The sequence below is a fragment of the Schistocerca serialis genome, chromosome 1, assembly GCF_023864345.2.
Source record: "Schistocerca serialis cubense isolate TAMUIC-IGC-003099 chromosome 1, iqSchSeri2.2, whole genome shotgun sequence".
Lineage (NCBI taxonomy): Eukaryota > Metazoa > Arthropoda > Insecta > Orthoptera > Acrididae > Schistocerca > Schistocerca serialis.
In genome coordinates, this window is record NC_064638.1 from 604560918 (window position 1) to 604586969 (window position 26052).

At 40.6% G+C, this 26052-nt stretch overlaps 1 protein-coding gene across 3 annotated transcripts in view; it reads right to left on the reverse strand.

The window, feature by feature from the left end:
- The window catches only part of LOC126477299 (DNA-directed RNA polymerase III subunit RPC1), a 231559-nt gene that overhangs the window by 55908 nt on the left and 149599 nt on the right, over positions 1–26052 (reverse strand). For all 3 annotated transcript variants that reach the window (XM_050103606.1, XM_050103605.1, XM_050103608.1), the window contains exons 18-19: positions 24617–24785; positions 9861–10039 (exon numbers count right to left, since the gene is read on the reverse strand). In XM_050103606.1, coding sequence (XP_049959563.1) covers positions 9861–10039; positions 24617–24785 — 348 coding nt within the window. The remainder of the gene's footprint in view (positions 1–9860; positions 10040–24616; positions 24786–26052) is intronic.

A 26052-nucleotide genomic window follows, 5' to 3' on the forward strand; every position in this document is an offset into this window, starting at 1 on the left:
ATTATTAAGACCTAATTTACAACTATTCCTCCCTGATATGTTGTTGCTTAAATGGTTTTAAAGTTCTCTGAGACTGGGTGGTCATACTCTACTTCCACAGATGCATCTGTTGCTGTTGATAAACCAATAATGCAGCAGAGAATGATCACACAGTCTCAGACAATGTTAAACTCTTGTAAGCAACATCTCGGGGAGGAAAGTTTGCCAAAGTGGTAAAACTGGAAGTGTTATTCTTATCTACATGAAAAATTGCAACAGTAATCCATCTTTACCACCATCAATATCAATATTCGCTAGCACAATGTCAAATTTCATGACATGATCCACAGCAGGACCATGAACCAGTTGACAATAGAGAGCAACAGTGGTAGCAGCGTTATGCTTAAGTACATCATATAGTTTGTAGATGGTAGGAGGCCATTAATATACACGAAAAACACATCGATGCGGCATCTTAGTGCCTGACTCACATATGACAGTGTGGTTTCTTACATAGCAATGCCAAAACAAGTCATTACAGTGATGCAATTATTTTTTTATATCGATACTGATTTCTCAAATCAAAGTATTCACAGTACAATCAGCATGTAAGGTAAATTTAGTGATGTCTCCTTGTCCTTTAATCCAAATATATGATATATGTATCAATTGTGTGAGCCACTGCAACATACCCTTGTGTCTGGCTCATTGCTTGCCCCAACTCATGCCACTCTGCACACATTTAATTTTACTTGTATATGCTTTGGATAGCTGTAGTTTACAGTGGCAGGAATTATTCTAAGTCCATAAAGTTGAATGATGTTACCCTGTTTGCATGTTGCTATATAAGCAACCACAGTGTCATATATGAGGCAATCATTAAGACACTGCCTCGACATGTTCATCACATGTATAAGTGCGTCGTACCATCTACAAATAACCATATGATGTAATTAAGTACAACATTGCTATCGGTGCTGCAATCACTAACTGTTTTGTGGTCCTGCTGTGTGTTGTGCTGTGAAATATGACTTTCAGAACTGGGTTACCTTCAGATGTTCATACAGATAAGAATAACACTGCTGGCATTACTATTTAGAAAAATTTCCTCCCTGAGATGTTGTAACGTACAAGATTCTAATGTTGTCTGTGACAGTGTGGTCCCACTCTGCTTCCACAAGTGCATCCAGTGCAATTGATAAATAATTGTGTATTCATACTAGACATTGTAAATTACATCTTGATGATATGTTATGTGTTTGTAATACAGGACAAGTAGATATTGCTAATTTACATTACTGGGTTACTGTACTGTGTATACTTCATTTTGAGAAATAAAGATGAGTACGACAACAACAATGACAACAACAACAATGACAACAACAACAATGAAAGAAACTTTTAACTACAATAAAGGTAGTGATGCATTGCAAACTGTCTCAGTTACTGATCTTTGTTGTAAGCTGTTATATTTTACTGAACTTTCTCATGTTGAGAAGTGCAGTCTAGGCTCTTTGATTATTGGTTTATCTCTGGACATCCAACAAACGACTGATATAAAGACATTCTTCACTGACTGGTGGTTATGTGATGTTATTAATCATTGTCTGCTGTCTTGAATACACAATATTTCACACAGCATTTGGTGGTCCTGAGTTACTGAATCATGCACCAGAAAGACTGTATCACACTCCAGAGAAATTGGACCATGTATCTGTAAAATAAGGTGCTTCTTAGGTGAGTTTTTGTGTCAACTGGATCATGCAAAAACACTCATGACAACCACATAGCATAATCAATGACTACTATGACAAACATACAGAATTCTGCAAATAATGGTTAACGGCAAATGTTATCTTAAATCTGATACTTATGAAACATATGACCTTCTGGATGGACAGTCCCATATTATGGCTCTCACAACCTGAGCAGCAATTTGTCTTGGACCACATCATCTTAGACAAAACTAAATATAGTTATGTTGCAACTGATCTTAGCAAGCAAATAACCTACAAAAGTACAAGACATCTCAGCTTCATCACGAAGCACTTAAAAATACACTGATGAGCCAAAACATTATTACCACCTGCTTAATAGCTTGTTTGTCCATCTCTGGAACACAATACATCATTGATTCAGTGATCTGATAGTTCGTTGGTAGGTTTTTGGTGATACATGACATTAGATGTCTACACACAGGTCATGTAATTTGTGTAAATAATGGGCCACAGATTTGTGTATTTGGTGACAGCATCTGATAGTAACCCATATGGGTTCCACAATTTAAATCAGGTGAATTTGATTGATGAGACATCAACGTGAGTTCACTATAATGCTTGTCAAACCACTGTAGCATGGTACTGGCTCCCCGACACAGACAGTTATACTGCTGAGACTTGACCTCGCCATCAGGGAAGACATCAAGCATGAAGGGGTGCAGGTGGTTCCCAGCTGCCAGCGTTTTTGATTACTACTATATGTCCCATGCAAGCACTGGAGAATGCCTCCCACAGCATAACACTGCTCCCACCACCCTGCATCAGTAATGTGCTGCACTTTTCGAGCCACCACATCATTGTCCTTTCAGTTTTACTGAAGGTGAATAGACATAGTTAAAACAATGTATCACTACAAACATAAAAACATCTACTATTCACGAAGTTGAGTAACTCTGTGTAGTAGCTGGGCGCCAAATCATTGGTGAGACATGTAGAAAAATAATGAACATCACTGCAGATGTCATCAGAGAGGCAGCCAAGAATGAAGACACTGGTAGAATAACTAATTAAACATTTTAGTGGTAGCAATGATAGATAGGGCATCGCAGAAGCAAACAATTTGCAATCAGAAGCTGATGGTGATGTAAGTGGAATCTTTCCATTACCTTAATGAAACATAGAAAGGAATTAAAAAGGAGAAAATTTCATCATAGATTATCATTTTGTAAGAACTTTTGTCAGATTATAACTTACATGGTGCTGATAAAATTTTCTGTTGTTCATTTGTTGAACATGTGAATAATTTAAAAAATTTAACAATGACATAATTTCAAAGAAATGGGGCAGACCAAAATCGAAGCCTCACTATGAGCCAGATATCTTGAATGCTGGACTTGAGATACTGACATGAGAGACGATAAAAAAACAAATGTATTGCAAAAAGAAAGTCATTATAAACAGACGGTAACATCACGGAAGCTACAAAATAATTGATTGGCGACTCCATGTTGTCTTGTGCACTACGACCAGGTAACAGGTATACTTGAAAAAAGAGACAGCATTGGTCGTATATTTTTTACTATTGCAAAATCGATTTTCTGTCACTGAGTGACCATCTTCAGTGCTAGAAGTAAAAAATTTTTTCACATTACGATCAGAGAGTACAACATAGAAAATCACAATTACATCTGCATATGAACATTAACACTTGTTAGAAACAAACCTATATTGTATAACTTAAATTGGGATGCACTGTTGTCACTAAGCTTACGGCAATCACATAGACTGAGGTCGCTGTTTACCTGCACTTGTTCAGCAGACCTCGGTGTGACGGGGCTTGACACGCCCTCTATGTGACATGTGTCACGTGAAGACATAGTGTTATTGGTTTTGCGAATTATTAACACTAAATAACTCTTGTACTTTTGTGAATGGTGTAGTAATTCAAATTTAAAATGTGCGTACAACACATAGCAGACGCAGGAGAATATCTAAAATACATTGGCATATTGTTTTTTATAAACTATAAAACATAAAATAGATCGATGATAAGTTGTTAGAGTGCAGAACATATACAAAGCAAAAGATAATGCCAAAGAATAATAAATGAACAACATAAAAAGAGGTGCAACACAGGTCTTTCTTAAAAAACGTAACACCCACCATCTGGCGTGGGAAGTCAAAAGTACAACGTTCGTAATTTATGTAACAAACGTTAATACCAAGGAGTCAATATATAAAAAATAATAACATTAATACCAAGGAGTCAAATATATAAAAAATAATCACAGTACGAAACTGTATACTACTTGTTCGCACCTTACATTTGCACGGCATTTTAATTATTAAGTAACGGCAGTTTCGTACTGTGATTATTTTTTATATATTTGACTCCTTGGTATTAACGTTATTATTTTTTATATATTGACTCCTTGGTATTAACGTTTGTTACATAAATTACGAACGTTGTACTTTTGACTTCCCACGCCAGATGGTGGGTGTTACGTTTTTTAAGAAAGACCTGTGTTGCGCCTCTTTTTATGTTGTTCATTTATTATTCTTTGGCATTATCTTTTGCTTTGTATATGTCCTGCACTCTAACAACTTATCATTGATCTATTTTATGTTTTATAGTTTATAAAAAACAATATGCCAATGTATTTTAGATATTCTCCTGCGTCTGCTATGTGTTGTACGCACATTTTAAATTTGAATTACTACACCATTCACAAAATTACAAGAGTTATTTAGTGTTAATAATTCGCAAAACCAATAACACTATGTCTTCACGTGACACATGTCACATAGAGGGCGTGTCAAGCCCCGTCACACCGAGGTCTGCTGAACAAGTGCAGGTAAACAACGACCTCAGTCTATGTGATTGCTGTAAGCTTAGTGACAACAGTGCATCCCAATTTAAGTTATACAATATAGGTTTGTTTCTAACAAGTGTTATGTTCATATGCAGATGTAATTGTGATTTTCTATATTGTACTCTCTGATCGTAATGTGAAAAAAATTTTAACTTCTAGCACTGAAGATGGTCACTCAGTGACAGAAAATCGATTTTGCAATAGTAAAAAATATACGACCAATGCTGTCTCTTTTTTCAAGTATACAAAATAATTTTAGTACTGTCACATCACTTCAATATCACAACTTTTATTTCTTTATACAACATGCCTCACAAAGTGGAAATTATATGTGCCTACATAAACCTACACTTTGTCAACAGATACAAATGCAGTGCTGTCTAACGTAAGCCACAGTTTGTGTCCAGTGTTACAAACAAACTGACCAACATTGATTAAGCATAGCAAAAACCCCTTTTCGGCTATATTTCACCACAGGAGCATGTGGTGAGCTTTTCAGTGTTGTCATTAGGACTTTTTAGGGTAAATTCTCAGGAATGAAAGAGTTTGAGAGTAAACATAGGTATAACTGAAAATACTACTAGCAAAACATAACAATGCTGCTTAGACAAAAGTGATAAAAGAACACTCATTTAGAATCTGCTATCAAAAAATAATGAGCTTCATAAGTGAAATCAATGAATAAATTGTTTGAACCTCAAGCTGTGCCTTTTATGAGCAGTGTGCATAGCTTGTGCATTTAGGTATTTGCATCTGAACCCGGGTCTGGAGCTCTGTTTTAATTTGTTATATACATTCACTGCAGCAAATACTTTGCAAGATGTAAAAAAAATTATCTGAAAAGGAAAGAACTTATCTCCTCCTCCTAAACCACTGGAGTGATTTTAACCAAACTTAGCACTATGTTCTTTACTGCCACTGTGGGGGTAATAACCATCTACCTAACAGAGTTCAGGAAAACACTGAGATGCGTGAAAAACTGCAGCATGGTGTTTGACATTTAAATTTATTACTCTTTTGCTAATAATTCTATTCGCAACATATTTTGTAGTCAGTATCTACGTATGCCACTGAATGTACCTAAACAAATACACTTACTTCAAGAGACATGATGTCAACACTGAGATACCTGAAGAAACTGCTGCATCATGCATAAACTTTTAAAACATTTATTCTTTCCAACTACGACACTCATACAGTTGAAGAAAATTAAAGAAATCCCTGATACCTGGCAGCACTTTTGACAGCTTTCATTTGCAAAGCGCAAACGACTATAAGCGAAAACAGTAGCCGTCTACAGAGCTATGAAGAGGCATTGCCACAAATATAGAAATATTTACAAAATCACATTGCAGACAGGAAAAGAAGCTGTGCCCAGAGTACAGAAACTGTCTAGTATCATGTTTCTTAATTTGGATACTGCATTTATACATTTGTAAATTATGTATATTTCTTTGTATGACTGTTTCATAATTTCAAAGATGCTTTCACAAATACATAAAAATGAATTTTTTTTATATACTTCACTACAAACACAGTTCATTTTTTGTTTTCATTTCTAATACAAGGGTTGGAACTTTAATAGTGGCAACTATTTACACTCCTGGAAATTGAAATAAGAACACCGTGAATTCATTGTCCCAGGAAGGGGAAACTTTATTGACACATTCCTGGGGTCAGATACATCACATGATCACACTGACAGAACCACAGGCACATAGACACAGGCAACAGAGCATGCACAATGTCGGCACTAGTACAGTGTATATCCACCTTTCGCAGCAATGCAGGCTGCTATTCTCCCATGGAGACGATCGTAGAGATGCTGGATGTAGTCCTGTGGAACGGCTTGCCATGCCATTTCCACCTGGCGCCTCAGTTGGACCAGCGTTCGTGCTGGACGTGCAGACCGCGTGAGACGACGCTTCATCCAGTCCCAAACATGCTCAATGGGGGACAGATCCGGATATCTTGCTGGCCAGGGTAGTTGACGTACACCTTCTAGAGCACGTTGGGTGGCACGGGATACATGCGGACGTGCATTGTCCTGTTGGAACAGCAAGTTCCCTTGCCGGTCTAGGAATGGTAGAACGATGGGTTCGATGACGGTTTGGATGTACCGTGCACTATTCAGTGTCCCCTCGACGATCACCAGTGGTGTACGGCCAGTGTAGGAGATCGCTCCCCACACCATGATGCCGGGTGTTGGCCCTGTGTGCCTCGGTCGTATGCAGTCCTGATTGTGGCGCTCACCTTCACGGCGCCAAACACGCATACGACCATCATTGGCACCAAGGCAGAAGCGACTCTCATCGCTGAAGACGACACGTCTCCATTCGTCCCTCCATTCACGCCTGTCGCGACACCACTGGAGGCGGGCTGCACGATGTTGGGGCGTGAGCGGAAGACGGCCTAACAGTGTGCGGGACCGTAGCCCAGCTTCATGGAGACGGTTGCGAATGGTCCTCGCCAATACCCCAGGAGCAACAGTGTCCCTAATTTGCTGGGAAGTGGCGGTGCGGTCCCCTACGGCACTGCGTAGGATCCTACGGTCTTGGCGTGCATCTGTGCGTCGCTGCGGTCCGGTCCCAGGTCGACGGGCACGTGCACCTTCCGCCGACCACTGGCGACAACATCGATGCACTGTGGAGACCTCACGCCCCACGTGTTGAGCAATTCGGCGGTACGTCCACCCGGCCTCGCGCATGCCCACTATACGCCCTCGCTCAAAGTCCGTCAACTGCACATACGGTTCACGTCCACGCTGTCGCGGCATGCTACCAGTGTTAAAGACTGCGATGGAGCTCCGTATGCCACGGCAAACTGGCTGACACTGACGGCGGCGGTGCACAAATGCTGCGCAGCTAGCGCCATTCGACGGCCAATACCGCGGTTCCTGGTGTGTCCGCTGTGCCGTGCGTGTGATCATTGCTTGTACAGCCCTCTCGCAGTGTCCGGAGCAAGTATGGTGGGTCTGACACACCGGTGTCAATGTGTTCTTTTTTCCATTTCCAGGAGTGTATTTACAGCTCGTACAAAATAGATAAACATGTTTCAAAGTTTTACTGACCTTCAAAGTAGTCACCAGCATTGTGTATAAGCTGTTGCCAGTGATGTGGAAGTCGTAGGATACTCTTAGCAGTGCCAGTTGTGTTGACAGTTCTAATGGCGCGGTCTATTGCTCGACAAATTTGTAGCAGTTCTGAAGCGAATGCCGTAAACTGTTTCCTTCAGTTTATAAATGAAGTTGAACTTACAAGGGCTTAACTCAGGGGAGTGCAGTAGGTGGTATAGCACTTAGCAGCCCCATCAGTCAAACAAATCAGTAACAGCTTGCACTGTATGTGCTTGAGCATTGTCCTGCAAAATGATGGTCAGGTCTTGCAGAAAGTGTCATCACTTCTGTCTCTATGCTGTTCATTTTTGGAACACAACCTACGACCAGCTTAGAGACAGACGTGATGACACTTTCTGCAGGACAATGCTCAAGCACATACAGTGCAAGCTGTTACTGATATGTTTGACTGATGGGGCTGCTAAGTGCTATACCACCTACTGCACTCCCCTGACTTAAGCCCTCGTAAGTTCAACTCTGATAGGAGCCAACTTGTCAGTCTCTCTGCAAACACCTCTATCATGGATATTACCAAACCTAAGACATGTCAACAGAAACCTGAATCGGTTTTCACTTATGCTTAAATAACATGATTCAAGTCTGTTTCCCTTTGAGTTATCCCACAATTTCGATATATATTATTCCTAGAACATCTCAAAGATCCACACAGATATAACAAACTCTGATCTCTATCGCATCTGTTTCTTTAGCATCCCTTTCCCTACAGAAGTTACCATGAACTTCACTGATGGACATATTAGTGCATGTTGTGATAATGCTTATTATGTTTTCATCCAAGAACAAATTCAGAATTTCTATTTCGGTCTTTTTTATACAAGCTTGATTTTTTGGTCCAGGCAAATGCGTAATAATACTACAGGATCTGCTTCTAACAATGGTATATTCATCATTCTCTGGCACTTCTTGTTCTGTTCCTGAATCGTGACCACTTTCATGAACACGGTCCTCAGTCTCTGAGTCAGCACTATCACTGTGAGCAACTTCACCACTCAGCTCACTGAACCATTCCAACCATACATTAGGATCTCTACTAAACTCTGTCCGAGGTATTTTTGCTTTTGACATTTCTTCCATAATCTAAAAATAAAGAGAATACTAGGTAACACGGAAGGTAACTGCAGTCCAAATTTACGCACGTGAAAGATCGATTGACTCTAGTAAAGCAATAAAATAATACAGACTTACTTTGTTTCAGATTGTGGCAGCAGAGCTCGCGCAGATGACTGGTGTCCTCAAGACTATAATAATGTTTCATAAACAATGTATCTTTCATAACTGAAAGCCAACAATAATTGGAGCTAACAGCTGGAGTGTTAACAGAAAGTTACTGAAAATGGTATGATCTCAGTCCTGCCCTGTGAGACAAAATTGAGTGGGAAATTCATGTGGATGATGAGTGTCATCCGCGCAAGCGACTGAGGGTTAATGACAGATCTCCATTCAGTGGAGACGCACAGCACACAGGGACACACAAAAGGCACAATTATCCAGCATAGTTATCAAGTTCTAGTTCTTGACAGTTTTTCTTTGCTACTGTTTATGAGATAGTCTTTGTCCCTGTTAAAGTAGGATATGCCTATGACAGTTCTGGAACAACATGTGTTCAGTGAGTGCATGGGACAGGTCTTGCACTATGGTCTCAAAGACATGATGAATGTGGCAAGAGGCAGGAAGTAGGAGGGCGATAAGGATAAACACTGAGGGAAGTGAGTAGGATTTTGGAGATGATATTCCTCATTTCAAGGCACAATGAAAAGTTGTCAAAGCCATGGCACGGGATGTGATTTTGCTAGTCTAGTGTGGGATTTTATTAGGTAAGATATTGTGTACTCCGTGTTTTTATTGGACCAAGGGTTCTCTCTGAGGCTTCTGTATAAAGTAAAAAATGTAATGTAAGTGAAGAGATTTAAAAAAAACCTTTGATTTAAAGTCAGAAATGTGTATGTTATTCTCATTAGTCACTAACAGACCAGAAGACTAACAAAATGTTTGAAAGCTCAGTAGATAAGTTTGTCCATTATGAGTAACAATTGAAAACTGGAAACATTTTTATAATCAATGATCACAGAGTATTTGCCACACATTTTTCCCAGTGTTATGCTTGGTTTTCTTCATATTATTCTATTCACTGAACTACAGAAATGAGGTTTGTACCTGGTTCAATCTTAGCCCGCATATATTTATCACGACAGGTATGAAAGAATTCCACCAGCTGAGTTAAAGTTAGCCTCTCAAGTTGCATAATAACTGGTGGCACTGCTTGATCTGTTGCGCCAACACCCATTTTGTGCCTCAAGCGTGCTGTGCGCCTGGCAAAGCTTTCCATGAACTTCCTGAAACATACATAAATGCTGAACATTATGTATCCCACAAATTTCAACAAGGCATTTTCTGAATTAATTTACAGCATAATCAGATACATGTAAAATATGATGAAAAAATAGTGAGAGAGATAGAACATATATGAAGTTTTACACAAAAGTTGTTAAAAGAAGGGGATTTAATAGGCAATTGTTTCACAGCTCATGGACGGTTTGTGTTGGGAAGATGCACATTTACTTCTTACTCTAGGTTAATTTTCCTTAATTTCCTCTTAAGATGCTTGATTTAGTATTCGCTGTTTGACTTACAATTACCTATCAATCCCATCAGCTGAGTAAATAAATGTTGAAGCTCCTAAACTAACATTCAGTATAAAGAGGCCTGAGTTTGGCAAAAAATTGATAAAGGTAAATCTGGGCTTAACCAGAAGGTAGGTTTCAAAACCTCATTTCTTTACTAGGTATGGTCCAGATGGATTTAGTTACGTTCTTGACTTCCTCCAGCATTTCAACTGAGTATAGAGAGATCTGCAGTTTAATGTTTCAATTATTCTGCTGTCTCTTCAACCTATCAGGACACATAAAATTAAATTTTTGATAACAACAGTTGTGTTAGTAGTAGCAGCAGCAGCAGCAATAGTAACCACAGTAGTAGTACAGCAGTATCAAGAAGTCTTTCAAGTTTTTGGGGGTGGTGTAGCATCTGAACAATTTTCACAGAAATCAAACTGCTGTTATAAGAGTCAAAGGACATGACATGGAAGTAATATTTGAGCAAGGAATAATACAAAGTTCTAGTTTATCCTCAATGTTGCACAGTTTGTGTATTAGGAAGCCGTAAACAAATTCAAGGAGAAATTAGGAAAAGTAAGTAAAGTTCTGGGAAAAGAAATAAGAACTCTGAGGCCCATACTTCTGTCACAGATGCACGGGGCTTCAAAGATTAGAAGAACAGAATAAATACTGTCTCAAAGAAGTTATAAGATGCTGATCAACAAAAGTAAAAGAAATGGACTGGTGCACAATTGAATCAGGTGATGTTTGGGGAATTAGGTTAGGAAATGAGACACTAAAATAACTAGACACATTTTGCTATATGGGCAGCAAAACAACTGTGGCAGAAGTGAAGAGGTCATAAAATGCAGACAGGTGACAGTAAAAACAGCTTTTCTGTAACAAAAAAAAAGAGATAGGGAGATTATATATATATATATATATATATCTTAATTATAATCTTAATTAATATCTTATAATCTTAATTAATATCTCTCTCTCTCTCTTTATATATATATATATATATATATATATATATATATATATATATATATATATATATATATATATATATATATATATATATAGAGAGAGAGAGAGAGAGAGAGAGAGAGAGAGAGAGAGAGAGAGAGAGAGAGAGAGATATTAATTAAGATCTACACTAAATTGTAGTGCAACCTGATATGGAAGTGAAATGTGGATGATACACAGACAAGAAGAGAATAGAAGCTTCTGAAATGAGGTGATGCAGAAGATTAGATGGGTAGATTTAACAACTACTGAAGAGGTACTCAACTGAACTGGGGGAAAAAGAGGTTTATGACACACCTTGGCTAAGAGAAGAGATAACTCGATAAGACACACCTTGAGGCATCAAGGAATAGTTAATTTGGTAATGGAGGGAAATGTATGGGGTGAAAACTGTATTGGGAGACAAAAGCTTAAAGTAACACAGTTCAAATGGATGCATATAGCAATAGTTATGGAGAGATGAAGAGACTTACAAAGGACAGACTAGCATGCCGAACAGCACCAAACCAGTCTTCAGACTGAAGACCACAATAATAACATTGTATACTGGGAAGTGGTGGAGGGAGAGGGGGAGTACCACCAATAGAAATGTATGTACAGTGAATTTCTGGTACTACTTAGGAGCACTTATGCATGGCAAAAGAAATGTTATACAGCCACTGTTACTGTCCATAGCATCAATAAGCAGGAAACAAAACTGGAATGTAAATCAGATGACATCAAACAAATGAGCTTCCAGGAGAATGCATCGATACAGCCTGCCATGAATCCCTCTCTTGTGCTACCGCTTCGTCTAAGAGTAGCAGTTGCATCCTACATCCTCAGTTATTTGTTGGATGTTTTCCAATCTCTGTCTTCCCCTGCAGTTTTTATCCTCTACAGCTCCCTGTAGTTATTACCTATTGTCGTAATAAATCCTATTATCCAGTCCCATCTTCTTCTAGAATTTTTCAATTGTTCCTCTCTTCACTGATTTTGCACAGAACCTCCTCATTCCTTATCTTATCTGTCCACCTAATTTTCTTTCTATAGTACCACATCTCAAACACATCAATTCTCTTCTTTTCCAGTTTTTCCACAGTCCACAATTCATTACCATACAATACTGTGCTCCGCTCCAAACGTACATTCTCAGAAATTTCTCCCTTGTACTAAGGTCTGTAGACTTCTTTTAACCAAGAATGCCATTTGCCTGTGCTAATCACCAATTTTTGTGTTAAACTTATCAGTAAACTCATTTATGGTATTATTTATTATTTTTGTCTTTCTTAAGTTTACTCTCAATCCAAATTATGAACCCATCAGACAGCACATTTCATTCAACAGGTCTTGTAATTCTTCTTTCTCTCACTGAGAATAGCAATGTCATCACTGAATCTTATCATCAACACCCTTTCACCTTGAATTATAATTTCTCTCTTGAACCTACCTTTCATTTCCACTATTACTTTTTCACTTTGTAGACTGAACAGTAGGGTCAAAGATTGCATTCCTGTCTTACACCCATTTTAATCTGAACAGTTTCTTTTTTATCTTCCACTTTCATTCCTCTCTCTTGGTTCTTGCCCTTATTGCATATTACCCTTCTTTCGCTAAACCTTGCACCTATTTTTTGCAAATTTCAAATATTTTGGACCATTTTACACTGTTTAATCATTTTTGTAGGTCAGCAAATCCTATAAATGTGTCTTGATTTTTCTTTAAGTCTTGCTTCCATTATCAGACATAATGTAAGAACTGCTTCTCATGCCTTTGCCTTTCCTAAAGCCGAACTGATAACTATCTGACAGATTCTTGATCGTCTTTTGCATTCTTCTATACATTAGTCCTCTCAGCAACCTGGACGCACAAGACATTAAGATGATTGTTTGGTAGTTTTTGTACTTATGTGCCCTTGCTATCTTCAGGACTAGCGATATGTATTCAGTCTCATAGATTCTAAACATTAGCTTGAATAGTTGTTCTATTGCCACTTCCAATCAAATGTTATCTATACTTTCAGCCTTGTTTGGTCGCAAGTCTTCCAAAGTTTTGTTTAACTAGACTTAAGACTGTTTATTGTACTGTCTATCAGAATTATTGTGTTAGGATCTTAGGGACGCCCCACGGCAAGATCATCAGTGTCCTTACACTTATCAAAACAAACAAATGTGAGGATAAACTAAAATTGTTGTGCACCCATGAACTCGAAATGAACACACAGTCACTTCATTTTGCATGCACAAAAACCAATTAGGAGGGAAAGTAGCCATACATAAAATTAAAACACAGAGGAAACAAAACAAAGAAGAGCTCAAAGAAAAGCACAGGGAAATGTGACTGGCTGACCACTTACCGAAAAACTTAGGCGAGCCAGTCACCCTCTTGACACATTAAAAACATCTCCCTAAAATTTTGTTACAAATGTTGGACAATTCACAAAATTTTAAAACTTGAACCACATTCGTTTGAACACTGCTTGCAATAGAGGGCTGATGCGTTTGCAAATCCACCGTAGTTCAGTGGTTGGAAAATAAAACACAGTCCAATAAAATATGGCACACAATGATCTGCATGCCACAGGCACCACACATTGTAGAGTTCCCTCACCGTGGTAAGAAGCCATGTGTGATGGGGCTGTGGCCTATGTGAAGATGAGCAAGGAGAACACTGCCCCATTAAAGTGGCTGGAAGGAAGTGCGCCATGGATGAGTTGTGAGCTTTACTATACAAAGATTGTTGTCGGTCACTTCCAGCCACTCGTTTTCCCAATGACGCATGACTATGTACCTCAACAGTGAGGCGATAGAATGCAGGGTGATGGCACACTGAAATACTTGAGGATCACAACATGCCTCCTTGGCTGCTTGATCCACCATTTTGTTCCCTGCAACTCCCATGTGCCCTGGTATCCAACCAAAAAACACCTCCTTCCCCATCATCGTAGTTGGAGGAGGGCATCCTGGCTATTTTGGGTTACTTTATCTGCTGGGTACAAACAGTAGAGAGAGAGTAATGGGCACTCCGAGAATCTGAACAGATGCGAAACTGAACACTGGGAGATCAGCTCATCTGCTCCAGTGCCCATAATATTGCATATAATTTTGTGTCTAAGATAGTAAATTCTGGAGGTAGTCTGACCTTTACGACATGATCTGGGAAAATGGCAGAGCAACCAATGGAGTCCCCCTGCTTAGACCCATCTGTAAAAACAGCTACAGGGTTGTGGTGCTCATATGCAATGTCTGAAAATATCAAATTAAAAACAGAAGCAGGAGTGCAATCCCTTCTATAAAGCACTAAATGTAAAATGTCACTGGGCCTCTGCAGTAACCGTTGCTGGGCCTCTGCAGTAACCAAAGCGGCAATAGTTAAAACCCTGGATCTGGAGTTGGACTAGCTCCACACCAAGTGGACTCCAGCACATGCTGCACGTGGATTCCAAACAGCAGTGTGGCCCGTGGACAGTTGGAGAAAGGCGTTCCAGAGGTGGATGGCAACAGGATGTGTGTGGGTGAGATCAGAATGCGCAGAACTTACATGTCTGATGCATCTTGAGGAGCTGCCGCCGGATGGTAAGTGGTGATTCCGCAACCTCAGTACATAGGCTGGGTATGGGACTGGTCCTAAATGCAGCCATGGCCTGCCGAATCCCCCATGGTGGACAGTGTCAATGGTCTGCAAAAAATATGGCCTCACTGATCCATACACTGTTCTCCTGCAGTCCAGCTGCCAACACATGAAACCTCTATAACACTGGAGGGGAGACGTCCTGCTGCTCCCCAATACCTGTGGCTAAGGCACTTTAAAAGACTCAGTGCCTTCAGGCTTCTGGCTTTCAGGTCTCTCAGATGTGGCAACCACGACAATTTCACGTCAAAAATGAGTCCCAGAAACCTCAGTGAGTCTCTAAAAATGAAGGATGGTGTCTGTTGCACGCAAGGCAGGCAAATTAAAAATCGATGAGAATAGTTAAAATGAATACACACACACACACACTTATCTGCAGAAAACTGAAAATCCGTGCTTGCAGCCCACTCCTCTAACCTTCGAACTGCATGCAGCAACTAACTGCTCGCTATTCCAAAACTGGAGGAGGAACAGAAAACAGCAAAATCATCCACAAATAAGCAGCACAGTACAGGATTCCCTACCATAGATGTGATACTGTTTATGGCTATGGCAAGGAGAGTACTTTTAAAATATTGCCCTAAGGGACACCATTCTCCTGCTCACATCGATCAGAAAGGGTGTCAGCAACTCAGGTCCTGAAAGACTGCTGAGACAGAAAAGACCATATGAAGATTGGAAGATGGCCACGAAAGCCCCATTGATGTAGTTGTGGGAGAATACAGAGTCTCCAAGCAGTATCATATGCCTTATTTATGTCAAAGAATATGCCAATACAGTGAAGCTTATATAGGAAAGCCTGCTGGATAGCCGCCTCTAGCAGGGCCAGGTGGACCGTGGACCGAAATCTTCGGAATCCACACTGAGAGCGACTAAGGAGTTGCCTGGTCTCTAACAACCAGACCAGTTGATGGTTAACCATTTGCTCCATGGTATGTCCTACATAGCTCATTAAGGTGCTACGCCGATAACTATTGGAACATGTGTGGTCCTTTACTGGTTTGAGGACAGGGATCAGAATTGCCTCCCTCCACAAGTTGGGGAAGTTGCCTGCCTGCCATATAAGATTAAAACGTACAACGAGGATTTCCTTTGATGCTGCTGGCAAATGTTGAAACATGTTGTAACAGATTTGTTCGTGTCCAGGTACAGTATCACAAGTCTCAGACAGTGCCGATTTCTGCTCCAACATGGAGAAAGGGTAGTTGAAAGACTCACAATTGTTGGATCCAAAATCCAACTTGCTCCTCTCTACAATCACATGTTGACTACAAAATGCTGGAGCCTAGCTTGCATTGGAAGTAGTTGGTACAAAATGCTCTGCCAGTGTCTGAGCAGTATCTCCAGGCGTTGTTTGGAGACACCCATGTCAGCACTCTGGTTATTGGTAAACAGCTGTGTTTACAGGAAATCCTCCAGATGGCTTCCCATACTTTTGAAGAACACGTGGAATCGTTGCTGGAGTTTGGGAGTGCTTGCTGTGACCCTTTCTTACTCTCCTTAATTACGTGCTGAGTTTTCGCTCTCATGACTCAAAAGGCTCTGAGGTTTTCTGCTGTTGGGCAGCATGTAATATGTTGAAGAGCTGCATGCCTGCCCCAGATCACTGAGTGGCACTCATCTGTCCATGAAGGTACAAGTTGCCTCTTAAGATGACCTGAAGACTTTAGGGTGGGTAAGTCAGAAGCACGATGTGGTCGACCCATTCCTGGAAGCTGTTGTGATGTTCAAACACAGCCAGCTGGCTCAGCAGCATCCAGTTAGCCCTGCTGACCATCCACATTGGTGACTGCTCTTCAGATAGTGTTCCAACTAGTAGGTGAATGTGAGTGGGAAGTGGTCACTGGAATGAAGTTCATTAGTGATCTCCCATTGAACAGAGTCTGCGAGGGCTGGAGAGCAGAACGAGGTGTCGATGGCTGAGAATGATACAGTAGCAGTGCAGGAATGAGTGTGAGTACCTACGCTGAAAAAATTTTGGAAGCACGAATTCGGGCAAAATTAGGAGAACGGATGAGACAAGAGCAACATGGCTCCAGAACAGGAATGTCCATGGTGGATCTAATTTTTGCTGTAAGACAACTGCAGGAACAGCATTATGAATATGGAATAGATCTACTAATGACCTTCCTGGACACTGAAAAAGCATATGATAGTGTACATAGAAGCGAAGTATGGAAAGCCCTAGAGAACAGAGGAGTAGCAAAACAGATTATTTGGAGGATAAGGGAAATATACCATAGAATTGTGAGCTGTGTGAAAGTGGGAGGAGAGAAATCAGCCTGGATTGAACAGAAGAATGGCTTGAGGCATAAAGTGCACTTTTACCATTATTCTTCATTGTAGTGATGGATGATATAATGAGTACAGTAGCACAAGTAATTGGTGAAGGAAGGATGAAAACTATGGTGTTTGCAGATGATCTGATGATTTGGGGGAATAAGGAGGAGAAAGTACAGGCCAGTTGGACGTATCAGAATGAACAGTACAATAATATGGGATGAAATTTAGTATAAGTAAGAATGAGATGATTATCCAAACAAGAACAAAGGAGAGAGGAACAACTGGAATAACAATTGATGGAGAACAATTGAGGTGAGTGGAGAGTTTCAAGTACCTAGGAAGCCTGATACAGGAAGGTGGAAAAATGGCAGAGAAATAAACAAGTGGGGAAGAAAAGCAGAAGCATTTCGACTCTAAGTGCAGAACAGGGAATCAGTGATCATAAGGCCGTTGCAGCATCCCTGAATATGGAAGTTAATAGGAATATAAAAAAAGGGAGGAAGGTTTATCTGTTTAGCAAGAGTAATAGAAGGCAGATTTCAGACTACCTAACAGATCAAAACGAAAATTTCTGTTCCGACACTGACAATGTTGAGTGTTTATGGAAAAAGTTCGAGGCAATCGTAAAATGCGTTTTAGACAGGTATGTGCCGAGTAAAACTGTGAGGGACGGGAAAAACCCACCGTAGTACAACAACAAAGTTAGGAAACTACTGCGAAAGCAAAGAGAGCTTCACTCTAAGTTTAAACGCAGCCAAAACCTCTCAGACAAACAGAAGCTAAACAATGTCAAAGTTAGTGTAAGGAGGGCTATGCGTGAAGCGTTCAGTGAATTCGAAAGTAAAATTCTATGTACCGACTTGACAGAAAATCCTAGGAAGTTCTGGTCTTACGTTAAATCAGTAAGTGGCTCGAAACAGCATATCCAGACACTCCGGGATGATGATGGCATTGAAACAGAGGATGACACGCGTAAAGCTGAAATATTAAACACCTTTTCCCAAAGCTGTTTCACAGAGGAAGACCGCACTGCAGTTCCTTCTCTAAATCCTCGCACAAACGAAAAAATGGCTGACATCGAAATAAGTATCCAAGGAATAGAAAAGCAACTGGAATCACTCAACAGAGGAAAGTCCACTGGACCTGACGGGATACCAATTCGATTGTACACAGAGTACGCGAAAGAACTTGCCCCCCTTCTAACAGCCATGTACCGCAAGTCTCTAGAGGAACGGAGGGTTCCAAATGATTGGAAAAGAGCACAGGTAGTCCCAGTCTTCAAGAAGGGTCGTCGAGCAGATGCGCAAAACTATAGACCTATATCTCTGACGTCGATCTGTTGTAGAATTTTAGAACATGTTTTTTGCTCGAGTATCATGTCGTTTTTGGAAACCCAGAACCTACTATGTAGGAATCAACATGGATCCCGGAAACAGCGATCGTGTGAGACCCAACTCGCTTTATTTGTTCATGAGACCCAGAAAATATTAGATACAGGCTCCCAGGTAGATGCTATTTTTCTTGACTTCCGGAAGGCGTTCGATACAGTTCCGCACTGTCGCCTGATAAACAAAGTAAGAGCCTACGGAATATCAGACCAGCTGTGTGGCTGGATTGAAGAGTTTTTAGCAAACAGAACATAGCATGTTGTTATCAATGGAGAGACGTCTACAGACGTTAAAGTAACCTCTGGCGTGCCACAGGGGAGTGTTATGGGACCATTCCTTTTCACAATATATATAAATGACCTAGTAGATAGTGTCGGAAGTTCCATGCGGCTTTTCGCGGATGATGCTGTAGTATACAGAGAAGTTGCAGCATTAGAAAATTGTAGCGAAATGCAGGAAGATCTGCAGCGGATAGGCACTTGGTGCAGGGAGTGGCAACTGTCCCTTAACATAGACAAATGTAATGTATTGCGAATACATAGAAAGAAGGATCCTTTATTGTATGATTATATGATAGCGGAACAAACAGTGGTAGCAGTTACTTCCGTAAAATATCTGGGAGTATGCGTGCGGAACGATTTGAAGTGGAATGATCATATAAAATTAATTGTTGGTAAGGCGGGTACCAGGTTGAGATTCATTGGGAGAGTGCTTAGAAAATGTAGTCCATCAACAAAGGAGGTGGCTTACAAAACACTCGTTCGACCTATACTTGAGTATTGCTCATCAGTGTGGGATCCGTACCAGATCGGTTTGACGGAGGAGATAGAGAAGATCCAAAGAAGAGCGGCGCGTTTCGTCACAGGGTTATTTGGTAACCGTGATAGCGTTACGGAGATGTTTAATAAACTCAAGTGGCAGACTCTGCAAGTGAGGCGCTCTGCATCGCGGTGTAGATTGCTCGCCAGGTTTCGAGAGGGTGCGTTTCTGGATTAGGTATCGAATATATTGCTTCCCCCTACTTATACCTCCCGAGGAGATCACGAATGTAAAATTAGAGAGACTAGAGCGCGCACGGAGGCTTTCAGACAGTCGTTCTTCCCGCGAACCATACGCGACTGGAACAGGAAAGGGAGGTAATGACAGTGGCACGTAAAGTGCCCTCCGCCACACACCGTTGGGTGGCTTGCGGAGTATAAATGTAGAATGTAGAATGTAAAATGTAAGAGAGAAAAGCAAAGTACAAGCCACTGAGAGGAAATTCTTGTGAAACAGTATTGGAGTGACAAAGATAGACAGGTTAAGAAATGAGAGGATTAGAGAGTTAACGCAGGTGGAAATCATGGCTGAAATGGTATGGGCATATTACGCAAATAGAGGGGAAGAGGATACCCAGGAGGATACACAAGGTGAAACTGGAAGGAAAGAGACCAAGAGTAAAGACCGAGAGACAGAGGGCTGAAAGGAGAGGAGGAATGCGTCCAGAAGAAAGGAGAAGACTGGACTGAGGTGAAGACAGAGAGATGGTGATAAGACAGAAGATGAAGAGGCTTAGGCTTATGTTCCAAACAGACCTGGCCAGAGGCTGGAAACTGCCCAAGATGAAGATGATCTATGCTGAGTATGCACAACTCATGACACGTCATGAGGCTCTCCAAAAACCCAACTCTGAGGGCAAGTAAGATCAAGTCCCAAAAGACATGATGGGCAGTGGAGCCTCCCAGGAGGAGAAATGGTCAGGGGAGTTGTTCTATAAGACCTGTGAGAGTCTCAGAGTCTTTTGCATCTTGCAGAGATAAATACAGCGAGCAAACAGTGATCCATGATGTGCATTAGTGACAAGCACTACAATCCCTTCCTTGGCCCTTTCCCCCTGACAGATCATCCTTGCAGTATAGCATATAGCCCTGTAGCACAGGGACATCTGTATCTTTAAAACGTGTTTCTTGTATACACAAGCACAAGGAGTGTGCCTGTCTTAGGACTTTCAGTTCCTCCACATGAGCCCTGAAACCAGTCAAGTTCCACTGTAGTATGGAAGCTATGCAATAGGTGTGGTTTTAATTTACCCCCTTCTTTGCACTGGGGAGGTGAAGCACTTGTAGAGCAAGGAGGAGTGGTGGAGCTGCCTGGATCCGAGGCATCTGACTCCATGATGTCCTCCTAATCAGTCAGACATAATGCAATGACATCTGATGGGACCTGGGACAGCTTTTGACCTGAACATTGGGATCCTTTCCCTGCACCCTGTCCCATTAAGGATGATGGGAAAAGGCGGCGTTGAGAGGCATTCTGCTTTTCACGTGCCTTCTGGATGCTCACTGCGGAACTGTTGTTTATCTTTCCTATTGTAGATCACTGGAGATGAGCAGGCAGTCCCAGCATTATGAGCAGCTTTTCCACAAATTGCTTCACCTCAGCAACTCACGGTTGTATGACCGAAATGCTGGCATTTATAGCACCACATAGGGTTTGGAATGTAGGGCCAAACATTAAGTCAAAGGAAACCTGCCATAATATGTTCAGGCAGTGTTGGAGAATTGAATATGACAATGAAAGTGGTAGTCTTTTCAGTTTATCCATTATTTGTCTGCGTTCGTTGCCCCACATCCACTATCCCCTCGGATGCCCATTCTTGCTTCAGTTCTGTTATGTCCATGTACATGATATCTCGGTGTGTGACGATGCCCTTACTGGAGTTGAGAGAAGTGTGCATCTCAACAATGTATCATATTCACCCAGTTGCTTTGACTTATTAGTATCGACCAACAATGAGCCACTACACAGTTCTTTGATAGATTTTAAGGTGCCAGCAAGGCCTTCCAAACCCTTATGGATATAGAAGGGGACACTTTTACAAATTTTCCCTTCTTCCTCTTTCTCACCAAAGAAACACATTGTTATTCACAGATCAATGAGCCCCGTTTCTTAAGTCCAAATTAATCAGCTTCACTGGTTGACTTGGGGGAAGGGCCCAAACAGCAAGGTCATTGGTCCCATTAGATTAGGGAAGGAAGTCGGCTGTGCCCTTTCAAAGGAACCATCCAGGCATTTGCATGAAGCGATTTAGGGAAATCACAGAAAACCTAAATCAGTATGGCTCGACGCAGGTTTGAACTGTCGTCTTCCCGAATGTGAGTCCAATGTGCTAACCGCTGCACCACCTCACTCGGTCCATTATCAGGAGGACTAGCATCTCTCAGTCTTTTGAATGAATGGGCGGAAATACTCCCAGGTGGTACTCTCTTCCTGCTGGGAGGAAAGCTGACGATTTCGAGGGTTCCGTCTCAATCCCACAAGCAGCTAGGGAAATAAGGGTCCACTCAGACAGAACCCTGTGTGCCTGAGTAAGCCTTATACAACTGAGGTGCGGCAGGTTCCCCACACGTTGCCCGCTAATAACAGTTCCACCCCAACAGCCATGCATCCCATCAGCGCGCAGCATACCTTGAGATGGGGGAGGATTTTATAGAGGTTTATTCCGTCCTTTCGATCTGGCTGGTCAAGCCAAGATCCCTGTTCTCTGAGACACATAACGTTCCACCGCAATGCCGCACGGTGGTCGCTGAAGCATGCCCAGAGCTTACAGTGACAGGGGACTGGTGGCGCTTACCGGGTCCCCAGCTCAGGAACCCCGTGAGCACCAAGTCCGTACCTAACAAATGAATGCTGAGCCGCTGAGGGCATCTGGCAGAATTGTCTCCACTTTTTACTGCAATACGCTGAACTGCTGGAGTACAAAATGACAGGCTAAATTTACAAGTCATTTCCCATCTGATACAGTATCATATGGGTAGTAGGAGTTTGCGTATTTCACTTTCACCTGGGGTGTGAGTTGTTTTTAAAATTGTGCTCGGACACAATCACTGGGCCAATTCTGTTAGTCATCTCAACTTACATTATTAACATGGGGAAGGGGGGCTGACAGAAATATAAATTGTTAAAAATTAAGATCTACATCTCTACTCTTAACACCATGAAGAGCATTGCATCACACATTAGGGCTTCTCCCCATTCCATGCCTGTACAAAGCACAGGAATACTGACTGCTTCAATGCCCCGTTGATGCTGTTATTAGTGTAACCTTGCCTTCACAGTCCCACAGAGGAGAACTGTATGGGGTTTTAGCACACACCTTCCTTATTCACGTAATACTGGTTCTTCTAAATTTGTAAATAGGTTTTCATGAGATAGTTGTTGGTTATCTTCCTAAGCATCTCCCAATTAGGGTTTTCCAGCATTTTTGTGATGCTCTTCCATGGGTTCAACAAACCTATGACCATTTGTGCTGCCTTTCTTTGTATACATAAAATGTCCCTCATTAATCCTATTTTGCATAAGTTCTGCACACTTAAGTAACATTCTAAGACAAACCAAAAGAGTGTTGTTTTAAGTGGTCTCCTATGCACAGTGATTGCATTTTGTCAATATACTACCAATGAATCAGAGTCTTCCACCTGCTTTAACTATAACTAAGCTTATGTGGTCCTTCCTTTTACATCCCTACATCTGTTACACCTCAGTATTTGAATGGGTTAACTGATCCTGTTTGTGACTCACTATTACTGGAGTCATAGATTACCACATTTTTGCATTTGGCGAAAATAAAAATTTACTTTTCTAGATATTTCACGCAAGTTGCCACTCCTTTCACCATTCTGAAGTCTTATCAGGATCGAACATAATATCTGTGCAGGCTTTTGCTTCTTCAGAGAGTACTTCATTACAGACAGCTGTATCATTTGCAAAATGTCTAAGGTCACTATTAGTATTGTCTGCCGGGTTATTAATATAGAACATGAACAGAAAGGGTTCCAATGCTCTTCCCTGGAGTACACCTAAAGTTTTTCTTCTGTATCTGTCAAAGATTCTCCATCTAAGATGATACACCGTGCACTCCCTACCGAGAAATTCTCAGTTCAGTCACAAATTTCATTTGATACCCCACATGGCCACCAATATCAATATCCAGAGGATTCAGGCCTTGCAGACCATGTGCAGCTTCCACAAACTGCTGTCATTCCTTTTTATTTTGTGCTCGGTTCCTTGAGGTGTCTTCAATCCACAGAGCTGTCAGGTCCTTCACCGGGTTGTCCATCCAACATTAGCATGGTTGTTCCATGGGGTGTCATGTGTTTTGTTTCCCCTGAAGTGCTTTCTTCACCTGTCTTTCTTCTGGCACCTCCTCATTTTTCCTCCTCCTTCTGCATTCTCCTTTATCTAAGATCAATCCCCATATTTTCCCCATCACTCTCCTATCAAATATTAATAGTTTTTCCGCACATGAGCATACAAACATTAATAGGTATTGTCGTGCCACAGAGTCAAATGAAGAAATTCTGCAAAATTTAACAATGGAAAATCCAACATGGAACACAACAATATTATGAAATAAATAGTTGCTACTTCCCATATAGTGGAGATGCTGATAATAGGCACAACAAAAAGACTAAGAAAATGAGCTTTCAGCCAACAAGTCCTTCATCAGAGATAGAAAATACACATAAACACGACCACAGCCTCTGGCTGCTGAAGCCACACTATTCTTTTTCTGACAGTCTTTCTGTTGTGCCTATCTGCACTCCGCATCTTCGTTATATGGTGAGTAGCAACTACCATTTCCATAATTTCTGATCTGTGGTTTTTAGGATGTCTACTGAGAAAAGCTCACATTGGATTTTGCACGACTGATGTTTCTCACATACATGCTGGCTTGCATCAGGTCATTCTGTTTGAGATACTTGTTATATTCTATTTCTTGAGTACTTGAGCAAAAAGAATCATGATAAATATTCTCTTAGAAGTTCATAAAATACCTCATTAAAACCAGAATACATATATTTTTGATATATTTGTGAGAACACAAAGTTAAGAAAAAGTTTTATAAACAGCAACCTCAAAGAGAATATGGATACAGCATATCACAGGAAGAAGTGGTGACACTAGCTTATAAGTTACTTTTATTCATCAGTAAATAAAAGAGTGATCAGCAGAATAGTAGTACCTTAACTCCTCTTTGAATTCATCACTACAGCCATCAAAATCATCTGATTTCAAAAGTTCCTCAGCAGCTTTTTTAATGCTGGGTCCATCAAGTGATTCCTCATCACGACATGGGCACTTTGCTCGAACATGATCTAACACACGCTTGAAATCCACAGGGCAATCCTTACCTGCAACAGTGAGATATACAATTATGAAAATAATAATGAAAGAATTCACAGACATAAAAATAATAAATGAAAAAAGTGACCTAACAGAAATTAGCTACTACAACAGTTACAAAAATAAACCCTTTCTCTATGTTCTGCAACAATTTTAGGGTTCCATACCTCAATCGGTACAAAACAGAACTCTTATGGGGTCACCCTGTTGTCTTTCTGTCAGTATGACTAAATGTTATACACCCTTTTTCTCAGGAACAGGTAACCATATAAAGTTAAAATTTATGTTACTAATATATACGGTCCCTTGACAGTGCAAAAAACTGATCCCCTAAGTCAATACAATCGAAAGTTATGGGCATTTATGTCACACGTTTTGACACGCTCACTCACTCATCAAAACATGTATGATACTTCCTGTTGACCTAGAATTATGACATTTCGCAAGAGACTGCACACTACAACCAAAGGGAAAAAATCCAAAAATTGTTAATTTGTAATTAGACCATGCAAAAAAAATTCATCATGTGTTATCAGAATGGCTGCTCATCCGTTTGTTAAGACCCCTTTCTTCAAAAACGGGCTACATAACAAGTTGAAATTTATTTCACATACTAAGTCAATGGATCCTTGCTGGTATAATAAATGTAAGGGTCTAAGTCAAAGCAACCAAAAGATACACCCATTTCTGTCACATATTTTGATTCTCACAAACCCACTGATCAAAACATACTGGTCTAGAACAATGAAATTTGCAAGACGCAAGGTTTTACAGAATAACCAAAGGGAAAAATTATAAAAATAATTATATTACTAATTATATCACATGAGGAAGAAAAATTGTCATTTGTTATTGAACCGTCTGTTCCCCCTCCATCTGTTAAGACCCTTTTCTCTCATAAAGGGATGGATGTATCAGCTTGAAACTTATGTCACATTCTGAGGTCTATGGATCTTCAGTGGTCAAAAAAGTTCAGATTCTAAGTCAATACAGTCAAAAGATATGGCCATTTATTCTACACATTTTGAGAGTTGCACACTCGCACATTAAAGCCTACAGGGTACTTCCCATTAATGTAGACTTACGAAACTTTCACAACAAGCGAGGTTTCACAGTACGGCTTCAAACTTGAAATTAAAACATTCTTGAAAGTCTTGGAATTCCTAGGATCAATACCTTGTATAAATGTTAATAAAAGGCAAAAATTGTCATGATTTGTATGAAACCCTCAATGTATGAGTCCTGCTTGCACCATGTCAATTTATTTAATTATCA